Source organism: Camelus dromedarius, chromosome 14, assembly GCF_036321535.1.
Source record: "Camelus dromedarius isolate mCamDro1 chromosome 14, mCamDro1.pat, whole genome shotgun sequence".
In the NCBI taxonomy this organism is placed as follows: Eukaryota; Metazoa; Chordata; class Mammalia; order Artiodactyla; family Camelidae; genus Camelus; species Camelus dromedarius.
The window spans coordinates 42,094,762-42,116,265 of NC_087449.1; the positions used below are offsets into that span (position 1 = coordinate 42,094,762).

General features: G+C 40.6%; 1 protein-coding gene across 2 annotated transcripts in view; it reads right to left on the bottom strand.

Moving 5' to 3' along the window:
• The window catches only part of NFYC (nuclear transcription factor Y subunit gamma), a 29,259-nt gene extending 11,639 nt beyond the window's left edge, over nt 1-17,620 (bottom strand). Inside the window, exons 1-4 of one of the 2 annotated variants that reach the window (XM_064493693.1) lie at nt 16,606-17,620; nt 9,443-9,514; nt 7,929-8,042; nt 4,542-4,637 (exon numbers count right to left, since the gene is read on the bottom strand). In XM_064493693.1, the coding sequence (XP_064349763.1) occupies nt 4,542-4,637; nt 7,929-8,042; nt 9,443-9,514; nt 16,606-16,710 (387 nt within the window). In that variant the 5' untranslated portion in view covers nt 16,711-17,620. The remainder of the gene's footprint in view (nt 1-4,541; nt 4,638-7,928; nt 8,043-9,442; nt 9,515-16,605) is intronic. The other variant, XM_064493694.1, reaches the window with a different exon arrangement.
• Between the last annotated feature and the right edge of the window lie 3,884 nt (nt 17,621-21,504).

Sequence of the window (21,504 nt, forward strand, 5' to 3'; positions counted from 1 at the left end):
GCAAATAATTACCGTAACTAAAAACCATGCACTAGCAGTGCATGTCAGTAAATGCCGTCAGGGCCTGTGATCTGAGAACACTGCTAACTGCAAGCTCTGGGAAGTTGCTACCCAAACACCACGCTCTCAGGCTGGCGTCCCATCTCCCAGACAGGCAGCACTTCCTTATTTCATTCCCACCACCTCATGAGGTAAAGAGCAGGAGAAAGGGAAACACAGGGCTTTTTCTGGGTTGGAATTTCAGAATCAAATGTCAGGCTCAAGAGCACTGGGAGGCAAAAGCCCAGCTTTTCACTGCGGTCACTGAGCCCACATCTATCCAGCGCCACATCTGGTTTGGTGGTCCTAAGCCGCAGAAGCACAACCCAGGGGGCCTGAGGGACAGCTCTCCGCTGGGGTGCTGCCTTGGCTGACTAGGGAGGTCGCATTCTGGCCGATCTGCTGAGTGAAGAGACTGCTCCTTCTTCAGCTGATGTTTTCCATGGCAGAAGGAGTAAACAACCCTCTCCCAGCCACCTCGAGCTCACAGCTGAGAGTGTAGGATGTTTACACACACTACGGCATGGTTACAGCCTGAGGCTCCAGGGTTGGTCAGCCCCTGACCACTGACACAGAGATCGGCGTCTGCTCCGGAGGCCCTGTGACACATGGTGCCCCTGCCTGGGACAACAAAAACAACAGAAACATACAACCACTTGGATTGGCTGAGCAAAAATATCAGCTAAATTTATTCATTTCCTTGTTCTGGACTAAGTTTGCTTGTTCAAGGAAAGAGGAAAAGACACTTCTTCAAGGTATAGAGACTCTCTGGACTGTCTCAAAGCTCCCCAAAGTGACATTTACAAGGTTGGTACTGAACCATCCCCAATCTGTGCTCTATCCTCCTCTCCTCATTATACTTTTTTGTACTTGTTTGTTAAACTATCTTCCCTGCTAGAGTGAAAGCCCTATGAAGGCAAAGCCTTGCTCTCTCCTGCTCCCCACTGTCCCATGCGTCTCCTAGCAGGCACTCAATAAGCAGTTCTGAATGAATAGATTCACAGAGCCAGGCAGACAACTGGAGGTAGGAAAGTGGGTTTTTTTAACCCAAGTTGGGAGTATGACAAAGTCTCTTGAACCCAACAGCTGTTAGCAATAGAAAAGAATCCCTAAGTGCTTGCCACCTCTAGGACTCTGCGGCCACAGTGCGAGGAGACGCTCTTATCGGCTATAGAGTGCGGCTGGGTAGTCTTTTGCTTGCCCAGTGACAGGGGGCCCAGGATACCACAATCAGGACTGCTGCTATCTAGCCACTAAGAAACCCGGATCTCTACATGACAAGGATTCCCAATGGCCATCCACCCCACCCAGCAGACACTTGTAACATTCTAGGTTTCAAAGCTAGTCCTCAAACATGAACCAACTTTCTAGGTGAATGTGTTCTGTGCTTCAGACACAAGTAGTTTGAACCCTGGACATGATCATGCTGAGGCAGAAGAAAAAGGAGATCTCCCTTTTACCTTCATCTAGGTCTCAGTTTCCAGAACAATTTAGCTGTGACAACATTATCTTCATTCCAACTCCAACTTCTCACCATTATAAAGGTCAGCCGGTCAAGTAGATCTTGGCTGTGGCAAGGATAATACTGACACCTTCCTTAGCCAAGAAACAGAGGCCAACTACTCTTTTCAAAGCTGCTGAATAGGTTCAATGAATTTATTTTCCACTCAAAACCCTTCTCATTTTATAAAAAACATCAACCACTAAAGTTCAAACCTATGTTGAAAAAGCTCTTGGGTGATGAGAGGGCACTGAGGACTAAGACCCCCAGAACTAAGCTGTAGGAAGTCTGGGGAGTAGGGAAACACTGGCATTTCCCAGCCTAACCTGTGACTGTTCTGTCTCCAGTTATCCCTGACTACTACTGATCTGCACCTGACTGTGGTCTTTTTGCCAGACGAAAAGCAAACCCTCTACATACCACATTCAGAAGCCAAAATACCCTTTGCCAAAAGCTGTGAGAGCATGGAAGAGCTTCTCCTATGCTGCTACTATACCCTCTGATCTTGTTTATGAACTGGGCAATGTCTAGGGCACTCTCTGAGAATCAAACAGAGGCACCTAGGTTTGTGCTGTCAGGACAAGGCATGACAGCTCACTCTCTAATCACTGGAATGGAAGGAGGCATATCTAAGCTTCTTCTGCATTATGAAGACTCATTCTGCCAATGGAAGTCAAGCTAGCAAGGGAATGATTATGCTTGGTTTAAAGAAATGGGTAAAGAGGAAATGACATTTCAATGAGCAGGAACTTTCAACTCATAGCTTTAGTGGGATAGAAGTCAAGGCCTCAACTATCTTCTGCTTGAGAAGTCTCTACTTGCTTCCCCAAAGAACAAGGGAAACAAGTCAAGGGCCTTAGATCCTCAACTCAGTATTTCTGGCTCGATTCTTTCCCCAGCAGTGGGAAATCAGCCCCTGTGCTAGAACAATCTCTGAATGGCAGGATTAATTCAGAACAGGCACTTTAGCAGTGGCCTCCCAACCAGAGCGCTTGCTTTTGGAATCTCTTCGGAAGTGGACTCTGGCAAACACCACCAGAGAATGAGAAGCATCACATCCTAGGGCCACCACCACAGTGTTGTGCAGCCAGCCCTAGACTAGAAAAAAGCACATTCGCTTCAGTAGCAAGAATGAACTGCTGCCTCCTTCAGAAAGAGTGAGTTTTGGAGAGTAGGCGCTTTTAAAGAACTTGAGGAAGGTGCCAGCCAATTTGAAGCTTGGGAAAACTTCATGTCTATGGAGGATTAAAAGTGCTATCTTAGAATTTCAGGCCAGCTTTCAGCAATCTCAACCTTTCAAAGGCCAGGCAGCAGCTGTCCGGAAGAGGATGCCAATCAATGGCCTGAACACCTAAAAGAACTGAATCCAGGCAGCAAGGAGCTGTTTCAGCTAGACACACTTTAAAGGAGATGGATCACAGCATTCTAAGTCAGGCCAGGATGTAACAAGGAACTGTCTGACACCCTGAGAGAGCCAAGCACTGAGGACTCTATAGAGGAAGGGAGAGGACATGACCATTCTCTCTGGCCAGCTGGCTCAGCAGGCAGCCACAGGGATCAAGCAGGAGTTGGTGTAACCAGCCTGAGCAAGGCCTTATTCTGTCAGAGCTCACCACTTTGTTTTTAAAGGGGGCTCCCGAAACAAATTCCAGCAAGGCTAGTGGGTGTGTGGCAGCATCTGTTCTGAAGGAAGAGAAGTGGCCTGGGTTCTTGCTGTAGTGACTTCTCAGAGAGGAGGAACTGAGCTGCGGGCACAAACCTGCAGTGTTTCAAAGGCGATGCGCAGCGGGACGACCGTGGCAGCCTGCCGCTGTAAACATCCGACTGAAAGCTCCTCGGAACGCCTTACAGCTTCCAGTCAAGGATGTTTACAGTAGCAAAGACTGCCCAGAAAGAACGGAGACGCGGTGAGGCACCCTGCTCTAGGAAGGAGGTGCAGAGGGCTTGCTAACCCCCAGGCAGAGTTGGGATTACAAAAGTTCTTTAAGATGCCCCCGTCTCCTCCACTTTCTTACTGGTTATTAATATGAGACAGCACAGGAGAATGGTCATCACTGAATGACTGTTTCTAAGGATAGTACACTATGAAATAATTCATTAAAAACACTTAAAATTTTATTAACAAAATAAAGCAAGCAGATCAAGGCACAGCTTTGCTCCTGTCGGACTCTGCCACTATTCCCCAAGTGTCTCTACTACACCTAGTGAGTCATGCAATCTGCATGCCTTAAATGATGAGCTATACAGGAGAGGGGTCTATTACAAATGCAGTTAAGAGCTTTATGCACCCAAGGTGCTGAAAAACAATGGTGTGACCTTTGGAGAGGAGCAGGCAGAAGAGCAGGAAAGGCAGACGTTCACATTCTTTCTCGTGACTGCTCAGAAAAACGATTTAAGTGATGGTTCTCAAATCTGGCTGCACATTAAAAGCACCTGCAGAGCTTTAAAAAGTACTGATGCCTGGGCCTCCCCCTCACAGATTCTGATTCCAGCTGGTGTGGGACGGAGCCTAGGCACTGGTATTTTTTAAAACCCTAAGAGGTGATTCTAATGTGTAGCCAGTGCAATACGGAGAAAGCCATAATCGAGAGTAAGAGAAAACCAAAGTCCACTCACCCCAAACACCACTACGTACACACACAAGTTGTTTCTTGGAAATCTAAAATCTGTAACTTGCCGGGAATGTTCTCCCACCCTAGATTAAGAACTCTGATAGACTTCCTAGGAATACCCTGAAATGAGCTTCACTTTACTGTTTGTGACTAAAGCCTTTAATTTTCCTTTTGTTTACTTTTCACTGAAATACCACCTCAGAGGCACTGAGTTAAAAGTATCCCTAAATGAATAACAGAAGGAGATGTTAAAGATGGATCTTGTCTAGAGAAGGAGAAACAAAAGGAAGAGCACATGACTGGCGCTGAGAGAGGAAAGCAGCACATCTGACACGAGGATGCAAGGTGCTCACTCTCTAGTCAGCAGGAGCAATGCCTTCTTGGCTCACCTGACGCTTTGGAGGTTTCAGCTCATCTCTTGGAACGATATCGATGAGAAAGTCAAACTGATCAAATTTTGTAATTGCCATGGCAATATCATTCCTCTGTAACAAAGAAAAGCAGGTTGAAAAATTAGCCTGGGGAGAAACTAGTTCACCTAGCTTTCTACCCTCAAAGTTATAAGTAAGATAAGATGATGACTTCTAAGCCAAACTAAATACCCACGGCCAAGCCTATAGCTGAAATAAGCACAACCAAACTTTTATAAACTTTCAATGATCAGACCTGATGGACAAACATCAACAGAAAAGAGATACATGCAGCTCATGTTCCACAAACTGGTTATTCGAGCCAGCAACTACTACCACCTGTGCTTGACCCTGCCCCAAGGTCCCATGGTTGTTAAGTCATCATCCTCCAGATATATCTGTATGAGTCTAGCAATCTAATTGACAGGTTTCTGGTCATTCTGCGGTTAGCAAGGTTAGGCTATCATTCAATCTTATAACCTTTTTAAGTTCCTAAATAACGTTTGGCTCTTTGGTTCACAAGTAGTTATAATCTATTTTGAATCTCTTAGCTGAAATCGTAATTCAATAATTTTTGGCAATATTTTCTAGTCATTGGATCTATATAGGTTAGTTCCTACAAGGCTACAATTTTTATTTTGGAATTCAAAATCACAATGTTAGATCCATAGCTTAAATCTTATTCCATGTGACATGCACATTGGAAGTCTGAATCATCAGTAGAACAGAGGGCAGGTGGGGAGAGAACATGAGTCAGTTGATTAACGCTACTGAAACCAAGGCCTATTCTGATGAGGTTCTTTTGACATTCCCTTTCTTTAAATAAGAGGGTTTTTTTTTAACTGAAAAAGAACACACTATGTATACTCAGGATTTGAGTACTGCACTGCAGGACAATTTTAAAGCAAAAGGGAAAAAAAGGAAAAAAAACAGTGAACTCTATAGTGTATGGTATGCATACTGAAGTGTTCAAGGGAATGTAAACTTTTAAATGTATTTAAAAATAGATGACTTGATGGCTAGATAGAGGGAAAGATAGATATGGGGATATAATAAGTAAAACGTTAACAGTAGGACCTAAGTGGTGAGTATACATGTGTTCACCATAAAGTTGGCTTACGTTTAAATTTTTTCATAGTAAAATGTAGGGGGAAAAGTCAACATGCTAACAGAAATCCACAGCAATCTCTATATATCACATCTTAAAAGAAGGTGACTCATCAGACAAAATAGGAGGGATGGAAATTTTCTGTTTTTTCCTTCCCCTGTCTCTGTGATGGCCCCAAGCCACTGAAATGCAAAACTCCAGTCCACCCTTCCTGCCAACCACCAGCTTGATAAACCCTCCCAAACGAAGCAGGGTACATCTTAAGGCTGCCAGGTCTCATTTAAGATTAGTACAACACAGTATCACATTCTTGATGATGTCACCTACTCAAGCTATCCAAACAGCTCATCTACGAGTAGAAAGAGGGGGAATACAAGAAAAAAAAATCACCTACAAAAATACTCCAAAGTGTTCTACAGAATTTTGGAAACAGATATACTTAAATTGGACTTTTTAACATTTTTATTTTGCCTTTTTTAATGCCAATATTTTACTGAATTGTTACTCACATTCAGTTAAAACACACACACACACATCTTAAGTACACAGCTTGATGAATCTGAATAAATACATGCACCCAGGTTACTAGCACCCAGGTAAGAAAACACAAAGCTTCCTTCTGTCCCTCACCAGTCAGTTACCCTCCTATACCAATTTGAGGCAGCCACCACTCTGATTTTTACCACCGCAAATGGTGACAATGTATGGTATCATGTGCCATGTAATGTTTTCCTCTAGTTTCTTTCGCTTAATATAATATTATTGAGATTCATCCACATTGCTGTATGAATAAATAATTTGGTTTTTTTATTGAGTAGTAATCCACTTTATATCAATTAGTTAACATATTCCCATTTTGATGGATAGTTGAGTTGTTTCTAGTTTCCCACTATTATAAATGAGGTTGTTATGAACATTCTTAAACAAAGTGTCCATACTTTTGGGGGTACACCTAGGAGTGGAAGGGCTGGGTCTCAGAGTAAGGAATATGTTAGCTTTATCAGAAAGTGCCAAATAGTTCTCCAAAGTGACTGCACCACTTTACAGTCTGACCAGCAACATATGAGTTTCAGTCGCTTCCCTTCCTTGCAACACTTGTCATTATCAGTCTTTTTTAATTTTGCCATCCTAGTGGGTGTAAACCAGTATCTCACTGTGGTTTTAATTTTTATTTCCCAAATGACAAATGATATTGTGTACCTTTTCACACACTTATTGGTCATTTGGATATCTTCTTTTTTGAAGGGCATGTTCAAGTATTTTGCCCATTTGATTTTTTAATCTGAACTGATCTTGAAGGCAACTTTAATTGGATCTCTCTAGATTCAGAGTTCCTTCAAGAGAGCATAAAGTAAGTTTTCGTCTAGCTGCGCTAAAATATAGGCTTCTCAAAGGAGGAATTTTTGTCTGTTTTGTGTATTAGTCCCCAGGGCCTAGAACAGTGCTTGGCACATGGTGGGTATTCAGTTAATATCCAGAGGAGGAAGGGCATAGCTCAAGTGGTAGAGCCGTATGCTCAGCATGCATGAGATGTATGCATGAGATGCATGCATGAGGTCCTGGGTTCAATCCCCAGTACCTCCTCTAAAAATAAATAAACCTAATTACTGGAGAATAAATGAATAAAAGCATCTCAATTCTGGAGATAAAGGGGAAACAAAGTATAATTTACTTCCCTGGCTTCGTTGTTAAAATACTGTCACTGTCTTGTATCTGTCACACCCTTCCTCTTATGTCTGGGAAACGTTTCCTCTAAGAGCTAGGGCTTGGCTATTGAGGGGAGGACCTCTAGAGCCAGTAACCAAGGGGTTGGCAAACACTATGAATGCTGATTTGCTGGATTAAAATAAAAGAGAAAACAAAAAAGAAGGAAAAGATTCCCAGGAAGGCAGACAAGGAATAAAAAGACTAATGAGGTTAGTGAGACTGATTCTTCCTGGGATTGTCCTTTCTTGGAGGCTCTCAAGGCTTCCAACCAGAAGCTGTTTACATCTGGAAATAGATAAATATCACTGTAGCCTCTGTTTACAGTGAGAGCTCAAAGTTCAGTCACTGAGCTATGAAAAACAGGAGAGCTGGGAATTGAGATTCTTGGTGGGGAAATACATACTACTATGGCTTCAAGGTCTGTCTGCCTCCCACCAGTAGAGGAAGATGTCACTTACACACATCAGCTTGACAGAGGCCTAAGAAAGAACAACCTTTGGTCCAAAGCCATGGGAGAGAAGACTTTTCCTGATGTAAGTCTACAACATTACCTGTAGAGTCCGGCGCTTGTTATCCTCTGTGTGGATCCAGGCTCGAAGAGTCAACTCTGTGATAAAAATCTGGGCTGCCTTTGCAAAGAGTACAGGGGCTTCTGCACTGATCATCTGCAACAGACGTAGGCCTTCCCTGTCAATCACCAGCAAGTCATTCAAGCCAGTCAGTCTGTCCCATCCCTCATGTCCTGCCACTGGGCTATGGATTAAGGGTTGGAAAACAGGAAGGTGGTAGCCTCAAGAGATTCTAAGGTAAAATAAATCCATGACTAGGGACAAAACAGGTATCAGACAGAAGATGGGAAGAAGGAGAAAGAGTATTTATCTAGCACCTACCATGCCCATTCTTTCTCTAATAATAGACTTTCAGACAAAGTAGGGTTTGGGAGAGGTGAAGTGACTTGCCCATGGCCACAGAGCCAGTAAGTGGTAGGGTGTAGAATCTAACCCAAAGAAAGACAATGTGGGGAGAGATAATGAGTATGAGAGCCAATGGATTTTGCTAAAATCTCAGGCTACCATTCCTTTGGGGCTTTATTTTTCACATAGTGAAAAGAGAATAAAAACCTTCCAGTGTTGTTGTGGGAATCAAATGAGATAATATACATAAAAGCACTCAGCACAGGGCCTGGCACATAGTAAGTGCTCAAGTAATGTAAGCTTCCTTGCCAAGTCTGAATTCCAAGTTCAAACTTATGGTCAAACAAGGCTCTGAACCCTTGGTGATGTGGTCTGCGCAGGATGGGAAGAGCTCTGGAAGCAGGAGGTGAGAACTGGGATCTTGGTTCTCCTACTCTGGGTGAGTCACTTTTAACCTCTTTGTGTCTATTTCCATATCTACAGAATGGTTAAACTAATAATTCGTATTCTATCAAATCTCACAGGGTTACTGTAAGGAGAAAGAAAGGTAATAAAAGGGTAAATTGCTATAAACTGTTAGCTTCCTATACAAACAAGAGACTATTAATTTTGAGTGGACAGAGACAGAGTTGCTCTTTTCTTGAAAAAGTTGTAACAGGAGGTAGACACCTAGGAATACAGAAATGGCCACCGCCAAGTAAATCCTTTCACAAGGATAATTCATGTAAACAACTCATAGATCAAAAAGTTAGAACAAGAACAGTATCATTATCAAACATTTCTTAGAGCTCAGATCAACCAGAGACTGCAATAAGACACTAGGAAGACAGCACTGGACTTTCGATTTGATGATACATGTTTACACTATATAGTGAAAAGAATGGGGTGATTAAAAAAGCAAACATTCAGCATCTTCCCAACATCAAGAAAACAGAATATCCCCAATTTTCAGAGAAGCAGCATACAACAACTAAAACTGTTCAATTTCAGCTCACTTAACAATTCTAGACAGGAACCAAATAAAAAAGCAACAAATAATCTAACAATATTTTCATTTTTGTTTAATTAAACTTTGAGCTCCAGAGGAATGAGCAATCAGCTACCCATCATTTTACTTTCAATATGGATAATAAAAATGAATGTGAATTCACCTTCACATCTTCATCCAGTTTCATAATCTTCTTAATACGAGCCAGTGGGAGTTCCTGTACTCGGAAATCTTTCTGAAATGAGGAACAAGAGGTGCATAAATGGTAGGGATAACCAGTAGGGCATGACAGGCAGCTTGAAACACTCTGACTGGTTTAGTCGCTTCTTTCAGAAAATATGGCAGGAGAGGAGGTACAAATGAAATTAAGAAAATATAAGCTCTAGAGCAAAATACTTCTTAACCAATGCAGAGCTTCAAAGAGTTTCAGGAGACACTTACGATGGCTTCTGACTGCCATCATGAAAAGTAGCCCCAAACAATATCAGATGTTTCGCCAGCACAACACTGACGTGCATTATGAGTGTTTTTTTTTTATCTCCAAGAAAGTTTACCAGTCTGCAATATGCAGATTAAAATGAAATTTCTGCCTTAAGGATATTCCTTCAAGTTGCTAGTTCTTTCCTCTTGTATTTAGGGAGTACAAGGGCAAGTGCCAGCAGCACCTGACCACAGTGACTCACAGTTCACTTCAGCCAGTGTGATACTGGCTACTTCTGATTTTTGCGCTACCGTGACACCAGAAACTGCAGAGGAGCTCCTTTCCCATCACAGCAGCAAAGGCCTTGCCTTCAAAATCTGCTTTGGGAGTGGGGGCTGGAGTAGAAGAGTATGGAAAAAGGGTAAGGGTGAATTTATCAGCTGTCTTTTAGGAACAGCCCTGGCACTTTTTTCTTAACAAACAAGGCTGAGGTGCAGGGAAAACCACGTAACTTTGCTGTGGATAGGATTCAGGAAAGTACTTCTCGACTAGCACTACTCAATTATTTGTGATTTAAAGTGCTTTTTTATTTTATTTTGATACTACTGGTATTTAAACACATGACCAATGGTGCATGCAATTCTAGAAATAAAAATCAATTTTGAGTTTCAGAGCTGCAATGAAGAGAAAGGTGCAAAGGCAGAGATAAGCTAAAATCAGCAAAATCCCTACTGGGACTAGATGTCAAATGATTGATTCTATAAGTGGTCTGAAATGTGACTCACCAAACCCAATATGCTCACCTGGGAATCTGCATCATCACATTATGGAAGAAGCAGCTCTTATTGAGATTTGGTATAATTAACACACATTAGTGAACTTTCTTTTCCAAGACCAACAGAAAACCTAAACTATACGTCACAGAAGGCAGTGGAGCATTCTGGAAAAACATCACCAGCCTTCTCAGAATCTATTTTATGTTTACAGAAGAACAACTATTAGGATAAGATGTACACTGTACACCAAGACATCTAATTTCTCCACCCAAACCCAACAAGCTGCTTGGCTACCACTCACCATTACAAACCTCCAACATCAATTTGTCATCTTTTCCTTTTCCAAATTAGGTATCAGCATTTTCCTCGAAGCCTCTAAAAATCTAACCCTGGAGTGGCAGAGGCAGCTTAGAAGTCCAGTTTATTAAAATTTCACCAAAAGAAGACAGCAGGACACATTCTATTTTCTCCTCCTCTTTCATTTATTCATTCATGCAACTCAACTAACAGCACATGTATGATACCTACTACTATGGGAAAGATGCAAATATATTCTTACCTTTGAAAAGCCGTATAGTTTAACTGCCAGAGACTGTTGCATAAGAACAGTATAATACTCTATTCTATACTATACACTTTAATGGGGGTGTAATATCCCACAGGGAAAAGAAAGAAATGACCAGCTCACAATGGGGGGTTGGAGTGAGCGAGAGGAGTTGGCAAATGTCCCACAGAGGGGGTGACATCTGAATTGTGTCTAGGGATATTGCAAATTTGCTTGCTAGGAAAGTATGAGAATGTTATTCAGACAGAGGAAACAGCATGCACAGAAGCACAGTGACAAAACCTGGTCTATTTATGTTTTGGATGTATGATCTTAGCACAGAGGGGAGCAGTAGGAAGGAAATGCTGGATTGGGGCCAGATTCTAAAGGGATTAAAAAAAAATTTAACTACAGAAATCAATCACTGGTCTTCCTTGTGTGGCATATCACACAAAATGATGATGTTAAATAGAAATGCCAAAGAGAGTGCTAGGGATGATTGGAAGGCCTCCCAGGATGATACACACAGCACAAGATTATGACCACAAGATTTAGGTCTCTTGCAAAGTGTGCTCTTATTTGGCTTGGTTATTTAATATAATTCCCACAAGACTGCTCTAAGATTACTTAATCAAAGCCCAAAACTGATTTAAAAAAAAAAAAAAACTCCTTCTCCAGCTAAAAATTTAGGATAAAATATTACTTTTGGCACTTCTGAGACTATAATTTAAAACAACAAGAAAGGGCCAAGGATAAAGAGATTATATCATTCCTACCTTGAAGAGGTGTAAAATAGGCAGAAATTTACAAAAAGCTCTGCTCTAAGCCCCACCCCAACCTTTTCTTTTGTGAGAAACTTTCTCATGATCCCCAAACCCTGAGTTTTTAAAGGATCCTCAGATGTGCATGTGTGGTTCATTATCATCGACAACAGCCCATAATCTCAGTCTGGCTTCCAGTCACATGGAAGGGTTTACAACAAGTTTTTTGGAGGCAGACGGCCCTTCGCTATCAGTAGGTTGAGGTCCACTAAACTGGCTTTCAAGTCAATGCCCACCTTGTCACTAGCAACCATGCAACTAATGTGAGTAACATTTAACCTCTCTTGATCAAAGTGGAAGAAAAACTGACACATTTCTATTCTTGGGAGTAACATCCCAAGGTGGGAGAGCAGATTCTCTCTCAGAACATTCTCAACCTTCCTGACCACAACCAAAGAACTACATTTACAAAATGCTGCCATCCAAAACTGCCAAATTTCAAGAAGTCTGAATTCCCTCAATGAGAGTTCAAAGCCAAAGAAAAGCCAATGGGTAAATGGGTCTTAGGCTGCACTAAAGAACATCCGGAATTTCAAATAATGATGAGAAATTTTTTGCAAGCCTACCCAGCCAGGCACTCTGGCAAGTCAAGATTCTATCCTCTCAAAAGCAGTGATTCTCAACTTTGACCGCATGTTAGAATCACTTGGGGGAGCTTTTGAAAAACAAGATGTCTGGGTTCTACCCCCCGACCCTCAGGAACTCTAGGGGCTGGAGCCCTGACATCATGTTTTTTGAAAACTACCCTGGTGACTGTGATCCACAGTGAGGATTAAGGACCACTGTTTTAAAGCCTTGCTACTCAGTGAGGTCCTTAGACCAGCAACGGCATCATCCGGGAACTCAAAAGAAATGTAGAATCTCAGGCTCCACTCCAATCTGCTAAATCAAAACCTGTATTTCAACCCGACCCTCATGTGGTTCGTACAGACACTATTGTTTAAGAAGCACTGCTCTACAGGAAGGGCTCCAACAGCACAGGACCTGTTTTTTAACAGTCCGCCAATCTTCACCTCCAGGTTCTTGTTTAAATGGTTACCCAGTTTGACTGTGATGCTGGAAATGTCATCGTTCAACATGGAGGCACTGAAGAATGAAAAGATATAACTGGCAATTAAAAGAAAGCGACCTAAGCATTAAATTACCACTAACTGAAGGCTAAGTGGAATGTAGGGAATACATTAAGGCAGATTAGATTCTTCTTTTCAAGGTTCAGCCTGCATAACTGCCCCTCAAAAGACAAGTTAGCTTTTTCTTCTCTGCTTTCAAAGAGGTCTAGAAGGGTAAAATTCAATGCCCAAAAGCCTATTAGTTATTGTTCCCAGAGCTCTGCTAAGCAGGAATGCAGTATTTTATACAATCATCCTGGTGTACAATCATTTTAGTATCATTTTTAATCAACTTCAATCTCAGCTGCACACCACCTGGGTTTATGGATAGTTACAGAGAGCTTTTAAGAGAGAGGAGAGTGTGATGGCCAAGCTGAGATGAAAGACAAATTGCTTTTGCAGAACACAGACCAAAATGATTGGGGCCAAAGTCTCCAATACATCTTGAAATATATTATCTAGCAAACTTCAATTACTTGTTTTTGGAACAATCTTTGTCCCAGTCTTAGAGAGACCACAACACCTTATAAATATTTTCATAAGTTTTATTTATGTTTGGATAGTTTGAACATATGGATTTTTTTTAATCTGTTAGACATTTTGAGATGTCAGCCTAAGAGGATCTGATGTAACTGAGGAAGTCTGGTTCTAAGTGCTATTGAGTTTTGGAAAGGCACAGACTAAACACTAAAATACCTGGCCACATTACATGGGCAGAAGTGCAGATGCCTTCATATGTCATAGGTAGAGAGGAAAAGAAAAATCTTACAAAGGGACTTGACTGGATTGCATTCTCACTCAAACCTGGCACTATGCTGCTTCACACTAAATCTGAAGTGGAGGAGTCTGCTTCACCCAAGTATTTATTGTGCACCTGTTATATGCCAAACGTCGTTCTAAGCACCTGATATAAAAGTGACCATGGTAGCAGTCTAGGAGTCTTTTGCCAAGGATACACAGGAGGAGAATTTTAGTTAGCCAACAGCAGAAGCATGATTAAAGACGACTTTCCTCCTTGACCTTCTTTCTCCTCACAAAATTTGAATTAAAACTGAATCCCTCAAAGTAATCCACTTTTAACCTCTGAAGGACTAGCTGTCTGGGGTAGAAAAAGTTGGTCAACACCACAATCTGCTTTGTTGTCAATCAAACTTGAAAGTTAAACCAAGTAGGATAAAAATCAAAACCTACATTCCTGTTCACTGCAGCATTAGTCACTATATGCAAGAAGTGGAAGCAACCTAAATCCCCACTGATGGATGAATGGATAAACGAAATGTGGTCTATACACAAATACAGGGAATGTTACTCAACCTAAACAAAGGAAACAAAGCCTGTCACATGCTAAACACAGATGAACCTTGAAAACATTATGCCAAGTGAAATAAGCCAGGCTCAAAAAGACAAATACTGTATGAGTCCACTTATATGAGATACTTACAGGGGCCAAGTTCATAGAAACAGAAAGCAGAATGGTGGTTACCAAGAGCTGGGGAGAGGGGAAAATGGGTAGTTGTTGTTTTATGGGTATAAAGTTTCAGTTCTGCAAGATAAAAAAGTCCTGGAGATCCGTTTCACAACAATGTGAATATACTACTGATTTGTAACATTTTTAAACAGTTAAATGGTAAATTTTGTTGTGTTGTTTTACCAAAATTAAAAAACAAAAATCCAAGCCAACAAAATACAGAAAAGATAAGTGCTGAGCTTGAACTTCCAGAGTTTATCTGGCCACCTGCCTGATCCTGGATTTGCTTCTGCCCTCAAGCTGAAGCACAGACGTGCTGCACTGGCCTAGTACCGCCGTATCCCAGGAGGGCACTAGTTTTACACCAGGCTGGTCCCAGCGCTAAAACCTGATAAGCTTAACCATGAGATTATCCCCTCAAAAATATGAACATAATGCCCCACTTTTGACTTTATAATTTCATTTGTCCTCTCCCTTCTGTTTTATATCTGAGACAGTATCAATAACTACCACAGAAATGACTTTTCAGTGGAAATCCACCTGTGAACACAGGCCACTCTGAGAAAGCCCAAGCTTAACTGCTGAAAATCCCCCATATAAACAAACATGACACACAGATACAACCAAAATATGAATTAGTTTTCTTCAGTCCTGAAGTCAGTGGGCATTTATCACAATGAGAAGTTACTTTGTTTACATTATTCACTCATTGTTTGTTTATAGTCTCTCTCTCCCACCAGAATACATGTTCTGTGAGTGCAGTGATTTTGTCTGGTTCACATCTGATCCACAGTAACTAGCATAGCCATAGCAGGTTCAAAGGTATTTGTCAAGCGAATGAATAAACTGACAACGTATGTTAGACGTTAAAGACCATAAACTCTAAGAAAATGCAATAAGAGTTCTACATTAGGAAGGAATCCAGGGTTTGCTCTTCCAGGATGCTAATAACTTCAGGGCAGGAATGGCATATTTAACAGAGAGCTCCTTCAGCATTTGCTGAAATGACACCACATGGAACATTCTTCACTAAGGACATGACACTATACTCAGAAAATATTCCAATTCTAACTTGTCTCACTTCCTGCTACCACTATTATACAACTTTACTCCAGTCCCCAGCCCCACCACCCACACAGTAACCTCCAGCCACTATGAACTTCTCGCTGTCCCACTAAGTGAAAGGCCCCCTACTCTGGGCCTCCATGCCTTTACGAATGCCCTTCTCTCTGCCTAAGATATACTTTCCCATTCTTTCCATCTGGTGAATGCTTACTCATATTTCAAGACCCAACAAAAATGTCCCCTTTACTTAAAGCCAGCCTAACTCAACCAAGGAGGAACAAGTACGATGTCTTCTGGGCTCTCATAGCACTTTGACTTTTACTGCTTCAGATTCATCACTGTGCCTGACTCAGTAACTATTTAATACATACTTACTGAGTTAATGACTCTGGTTGTAATTACTACACTGTAAGCTCCTCAAGGGCCAGGGTTTTTTTAGATTCTTCTAAGACAGTGGTTCCAACAGGGGATGATTTTAGCCCCCAGGAGACAGCTGCCAATGTCTAGAGACATTTTTGGTTATTACAATTGGAAGGAGCGTGCTACTGGCATCTAGTGATTGGAGGCCAAGGATGCTGCTAAACACCCTACAATGCAGGGAAGAGCCCCTCACAAGGAATTATCTGGCCCAAAATGTCAACAATGCTTCTGTTAAGAAACTCCAATCTAGGTGAACCCTTTAACACCTGGAAAGAGTGCCTGCTTACAATAGATTTGTTGCTGAATAAAATGATCAACAGTTTTCACCAGGTCTTAGAAATTTGGCAGGGCCACGAAATTAGGCCTAAGAAATGAGCTACAGCTACTGAAGGAAGGTAAGCTCTGCTCTTCTGCATTCTCTAAAAGATGTGCCTCACATTAAACTACCTCCAAGTCAAAGCACCCACTATACATCAACATGCCTAAAGAAAGCCACTAAGATATTAAAAAAAAAAAAAATCCTTGGAGTTATCTCACTTAAGATAAATTACATTTTCATTTTCCTATCCAAAGGTCAGGAATGAACTCTGCCTTTGTTAATATGCTTGAGATTAAAAATGTTTTAGTCTACGTTTTGGTTATTCATCCATAGCTCTTTACATTCTTTACAAATTTTTCATAAGTTTCTCAATTATTCCTTACCACTGTTAAATTCCGGATTTCTTCCATGACACGAGGCCAGAAGGACTGTAGGCTTTGCTGGGCATCACTGCTGCTCGTACCACCAAATCCTCCTTCTGTGGACATTTTGACACCTGAAAAAATATATATGTGAGATACATTAGAAATAATAAAGTCAGACTTTCTGTCCAGGTTATTTTATATCTTTTCTTGTAGATGTTTTCACTAATTCATTCAATATTTCAGTCTGAGAAGGTATATAATTGTGCTGAAGAGGTTCTTCAGACTTAAGGCTTAGCAAAAACGTAAGGAGGAAAGTTTTCCCTTCTATCCAACTTACACCACAGAGGCTAACCAGGAGCTTCAACCAGAGAATCTAAAATTGTTAGAAATCCAAACTAAAATCTTAAAGTGAATCATGGACTTTTAATGTTTTATCTTGTGCAGGGGGAAGAAAAGGCACTTGGTTGCTGAGGCTGGTCCATAATTTTCAATGCCATTCTCACCAATGCTTTCAAGTTCTATGTGGCTTCTCACACTCCATGCATAGCCTGCAACACGTATATTAAGGGTCCCCAGTGATTAATACTGTACAAAAATATAAACCCACAGTCTTAAAAAATAAGAGCCAAGTTTATTCTTTTGTTTTAGACACTGTGGTCCCATTTCTTTGAGGCTACTGATGATGATCATTCCTTCCAATCTCAAGCTATTCTGCCTCAAAGGACACAAAAGCACTAAAGCATACCAGTAATCGAGTGGTTGGCACAAAGTCTCTGAACTGAAATTACTTCCCATTCTTTCCTTATCTGAACATTGCTGTTAGGTACAAAGCCAAACAATGCACACCATCAACTAGAAGCTTTAAAGATGGCTGGAAAACAATGGAGAATTACATTTAGGATGGAGAGAAGAAGGTCAGAACTGCATTTGGTCAAGTGCTTTGTGATGGGGAGGGAACAGGAATAAGGAGCCCCACATCAGCTGTATAGATAATACTGTAGTATCTTAAAAGATTTACAGGGGAAGGTAAAAAACTCCAGATAGCTTAAATGCTTATCTGGTAAATACTAAATGCAAGAAACAGTTTAATTAAACACAAAGAATGAGAAACTTAGTGATATCCTAAGAGTTTCTATTCTGGGAAATTACTTGAAAAGGTTTAACACGCCAGTGACAGGATGCTGGCAAAGAGCGACCTAAGTCATAAAGAACTAATTCTGAAGGGCTGAAAGAAAAGCACCAAAGCCAGATGTCACATGACCAAACTGCTACTTTCCAGGCTCCAAGTGTATGCATGCTGGGCAGATCACTCTCCATCAGCAGAGTGGAATGAAGGGTGATACATCTAGGTTTAGACTGTCAGGATGTTTGATTCACTCCTAAATGTTTGCCTGGGATTGTCCTAGAGGTCTCAGATCTTTTTCTTTTTCCTTCTAAAGGAAATGATGAGAGGAAAGAAATGGAAGGAAAACAAGAGTACAATCTTCAAAGCAGATTTAACTCTGGTGTAATGACATTAGTGGGTGATGATGTAATGGGAAAAGGTTTGCAGCCAATTTCTGGTGCTGGAGGCCTACAAGCAGCTCTATACATCAACAGGAACTCTAAGCACTAGGAAGCAACATGATCTTGGAGTTTCTGGAGGGAATTAAAGTGAAGAGTGTTGAATCACAGTTGGAGATGACTAGATAAAATCTTGAATCCTAATAACCAAGTAAGATCCTCTCAACTTAGCTTCCACGACCTTTTCACTTATTACCATATGCACATGGCCTATAAACTATTCCCTTAACCGTACTGAAAACAAAGAAATCAAGGTAATCTAGAGAAGTTTAATTTATTTTTATTAATAGATTCTTATAAGGTACTTATGACAATGATGACAGTGTGGACTCACTCTAACCTTTTAAATAAAGCAAATAAAATCTTTGTAGAAATGAAAATAATTATCAAAAAACTTTAAAAAAAATCTAACCTTTCACTGAATAGACCCATGGACAGGCCTGATCTTAGCAAAATCTGTCATGTAAACTGCTACGGTCAGAGGAAGATGCAAAATTGCTAGTGTGGTATCTTTGTGTAAGTTGCTAATGATGGGTAGGTTTAGTATCAGTGCAAAGGTCAGTGAGATTTAGAAAGTTGGTAACCAGTTTTGATTGTCCTCTGATCTCTTCTTCTCACAAACATTACCAAGGTACACAATTCAAGAAACATTTTTAAAACCATCTGTGCACAGTCTGCTTTTAAATCTTGAATTGCCCTAACTAAGGATGTGCTGTCGCAATCAGTTCCCAAACATCTGTGCAGTTGATAGATCATGAATGAATGTTTGGCTAGCTCAGAGCGATACACTATTGGAGTGGGGGCTGGATACAAAACAGAAGTTAATAAATCTTTCTGGAACTGACAAATGTATTAAAGGTTAAGTTTTTAATTTGAGAGGCCCATCTGAATTAGAAAAACAAATAGATAATGGCAAAAAATACAGGTCAATAATAATGCCCTTTATATTTTACTGCATCAAAGAAATTTAGGACTTGGAAAAAAGGCATTAAGAACCACCCAGGCCCACCCCTCTAAAAGATGCTCACAGCTCTACTTCAGACTCTGCCCAGCTCCCTCAATCCTACCCTAAGTGGATTCAGCTTAAACTATGAGCTCCCCCCTTTAAGGTTCTAGGAAACTGCTCACTGATAAGGCATTCTTTTCCATCTCTGGACAGCTCTGACCGTTCTTCTTTACATTAAGTTGAATTTACAAACAAAGGATCATTTTAGCTTTGGATTTGGAATTGCAGTTTTTATGATTTTTTTCCATTCAAAAACCTCTTTTCATAATTTCTTGACTTCAAAAAACAAAAGCACTGTACTCTCATCAGGGACAGAAGATTCTCTTATGAGGAAAAGGTTTGGAGCATGTTTTCTAGCATCTTTGCAGAGATGATTAGTAGCCAATTCTTTTAATATCTCTTGGAAGGACATAAATTGTTACTATAAAGTCCTAGAAAAAGTGAGTACTTTTATTCAAAAGGCTTTCTTTAAAGCAAATACAGTCTTCACATGGGGCTTTGAAAATCAGGTCAAATCTCAAGCAACAGATTTTATGAAAACAAGGTAATGTTCTCAATATTTTCTTACTGAAGCACAACTTAAAATTAAAATAATAAAACCTAATCATAAACAAACAAATTTTACTCACCAAACACCCCAACAAGTTAAAAAAAATATAAAGTAACCTTAGTTAATCTTATCACTTATCTTAATAATTAATGCATTAATTGCAACTGAATTGATTTTGCTACAGAAGTAGCCTATTTATAACATCTAAAGCCCATGGAAAACATGCCAGGTTCATCTTCTAGAGTGGTGGCAGAAGGTATATATTTAAAAGTTAAAAAGAGATTTATATTCCAGGAATCTTTTTATTCCATGTTAAATTGCTACCGCCATCACGAGATTAAGCTATTTATATACAGTAAGATGAAGCCACATTAGCTTAGATGACTCTTATGAAAAATGCAGCACAGACTTCCCCAGATTTAATTCATTATTAGTATCAGATTTATCATTCATGTTCATTAATTAGTTTATAATTACTTCAGTAAGACTGCCTGTTTGACTATCTAATAAAGACTTAAGGACAAAATGAAGTATCAAATGTTGTTGCTATAAGGAATCTCAAATCCCATTATCTTTTAATTTATCTGGCTTTAAAAACGGTTTGCTTTCCAAAGCTAGAATGGGAAGAATCATAGTCCACCATGAAAAGGCCATTTCTCCAATGCTCAACACAATCGCCATGTCTCTACAAGTCTTCTCTAAATAACCCCATCTGGAAGTGATCGCGCCTTCCTGTGAACCTTCAGAATCCTTAATCTGTACTTCTTTCTGCACCACCACATTACTTTGTATGATCATCACTTGTATATATATATATTTATTACCGTATTTCCCCTTCTGGTTTATAAGCTCCTTGTGGGTAGGACCTGGGTATAATTCACCTCTGGCTCCCTCACAGCATCTAGCAAAAAGTCTGAAAAGTAATTACTTCTGAATGAAGGGGCAAGAGAGTTGCTGTGTATGGACTTCCTGAGGAAAAAAATGAGGCCTCTTGGAAAGCTTGGACCTGAAATAAAGCTTACTGGGATTGCAAACTAATCTAGGAAGTTCAGAATAAACGAGGTTCTCTCTGACCCTTTAAAGTAAGTAGGACTACAATCAGAAATCCACCTAACTTGCTGAAGTGAATTTAAAATAAAAGGGCGTAATAGGAAGGACACGTGCATGCACATGCTCGCATGCGCGTGTGTGCGCACACACGCACACACACACACACACACACACAGGTCCCAGAAGCTGCAAGGCAGACTGGAAGTCTGGAAACATGGGTACATATCATTTGCAAGTGTTAACTTTTTGAAAGTCAGAACTGTCTCAGAAAGGTGACCAGGTCAGGGGTAGGGTATAGCTCTGGTAGAGTGCATGCCTACAATGCATGAGGTCCTGAGTTCAATACCCAGTACTGCCATTTAAAATAAATAAATAAACCTAATTACCCCCACCAAAAAATAAAGGTGACCAGGATAGACTAGCAAAGCTTGAAAAATTAATGATAATAGGTAAATGGAAGGAGAAGGGTGGAGGGTGTGGAGAGGGGATACCTCAGTTTGGCCATCCACTGCCAGGAAGATAAGGAGAAAATCATGGAGGAAATGAGATGATTCAATCAGATCACTCAAGGGTAAACAATCTAGCTGTCATTCTAATATCCAGTTACTCATTACGACTCTTGAAAAAAGAAAAACAGACCTAAGCAGTTTTCAAAACATCCCAGAAGCAAAGTGCTCCTCCCTTATCTCTTGGAAGTCTTTCAAACTCTTGCTTTCAACCAGGTTCCATTCTGGACAAATCCACCTTT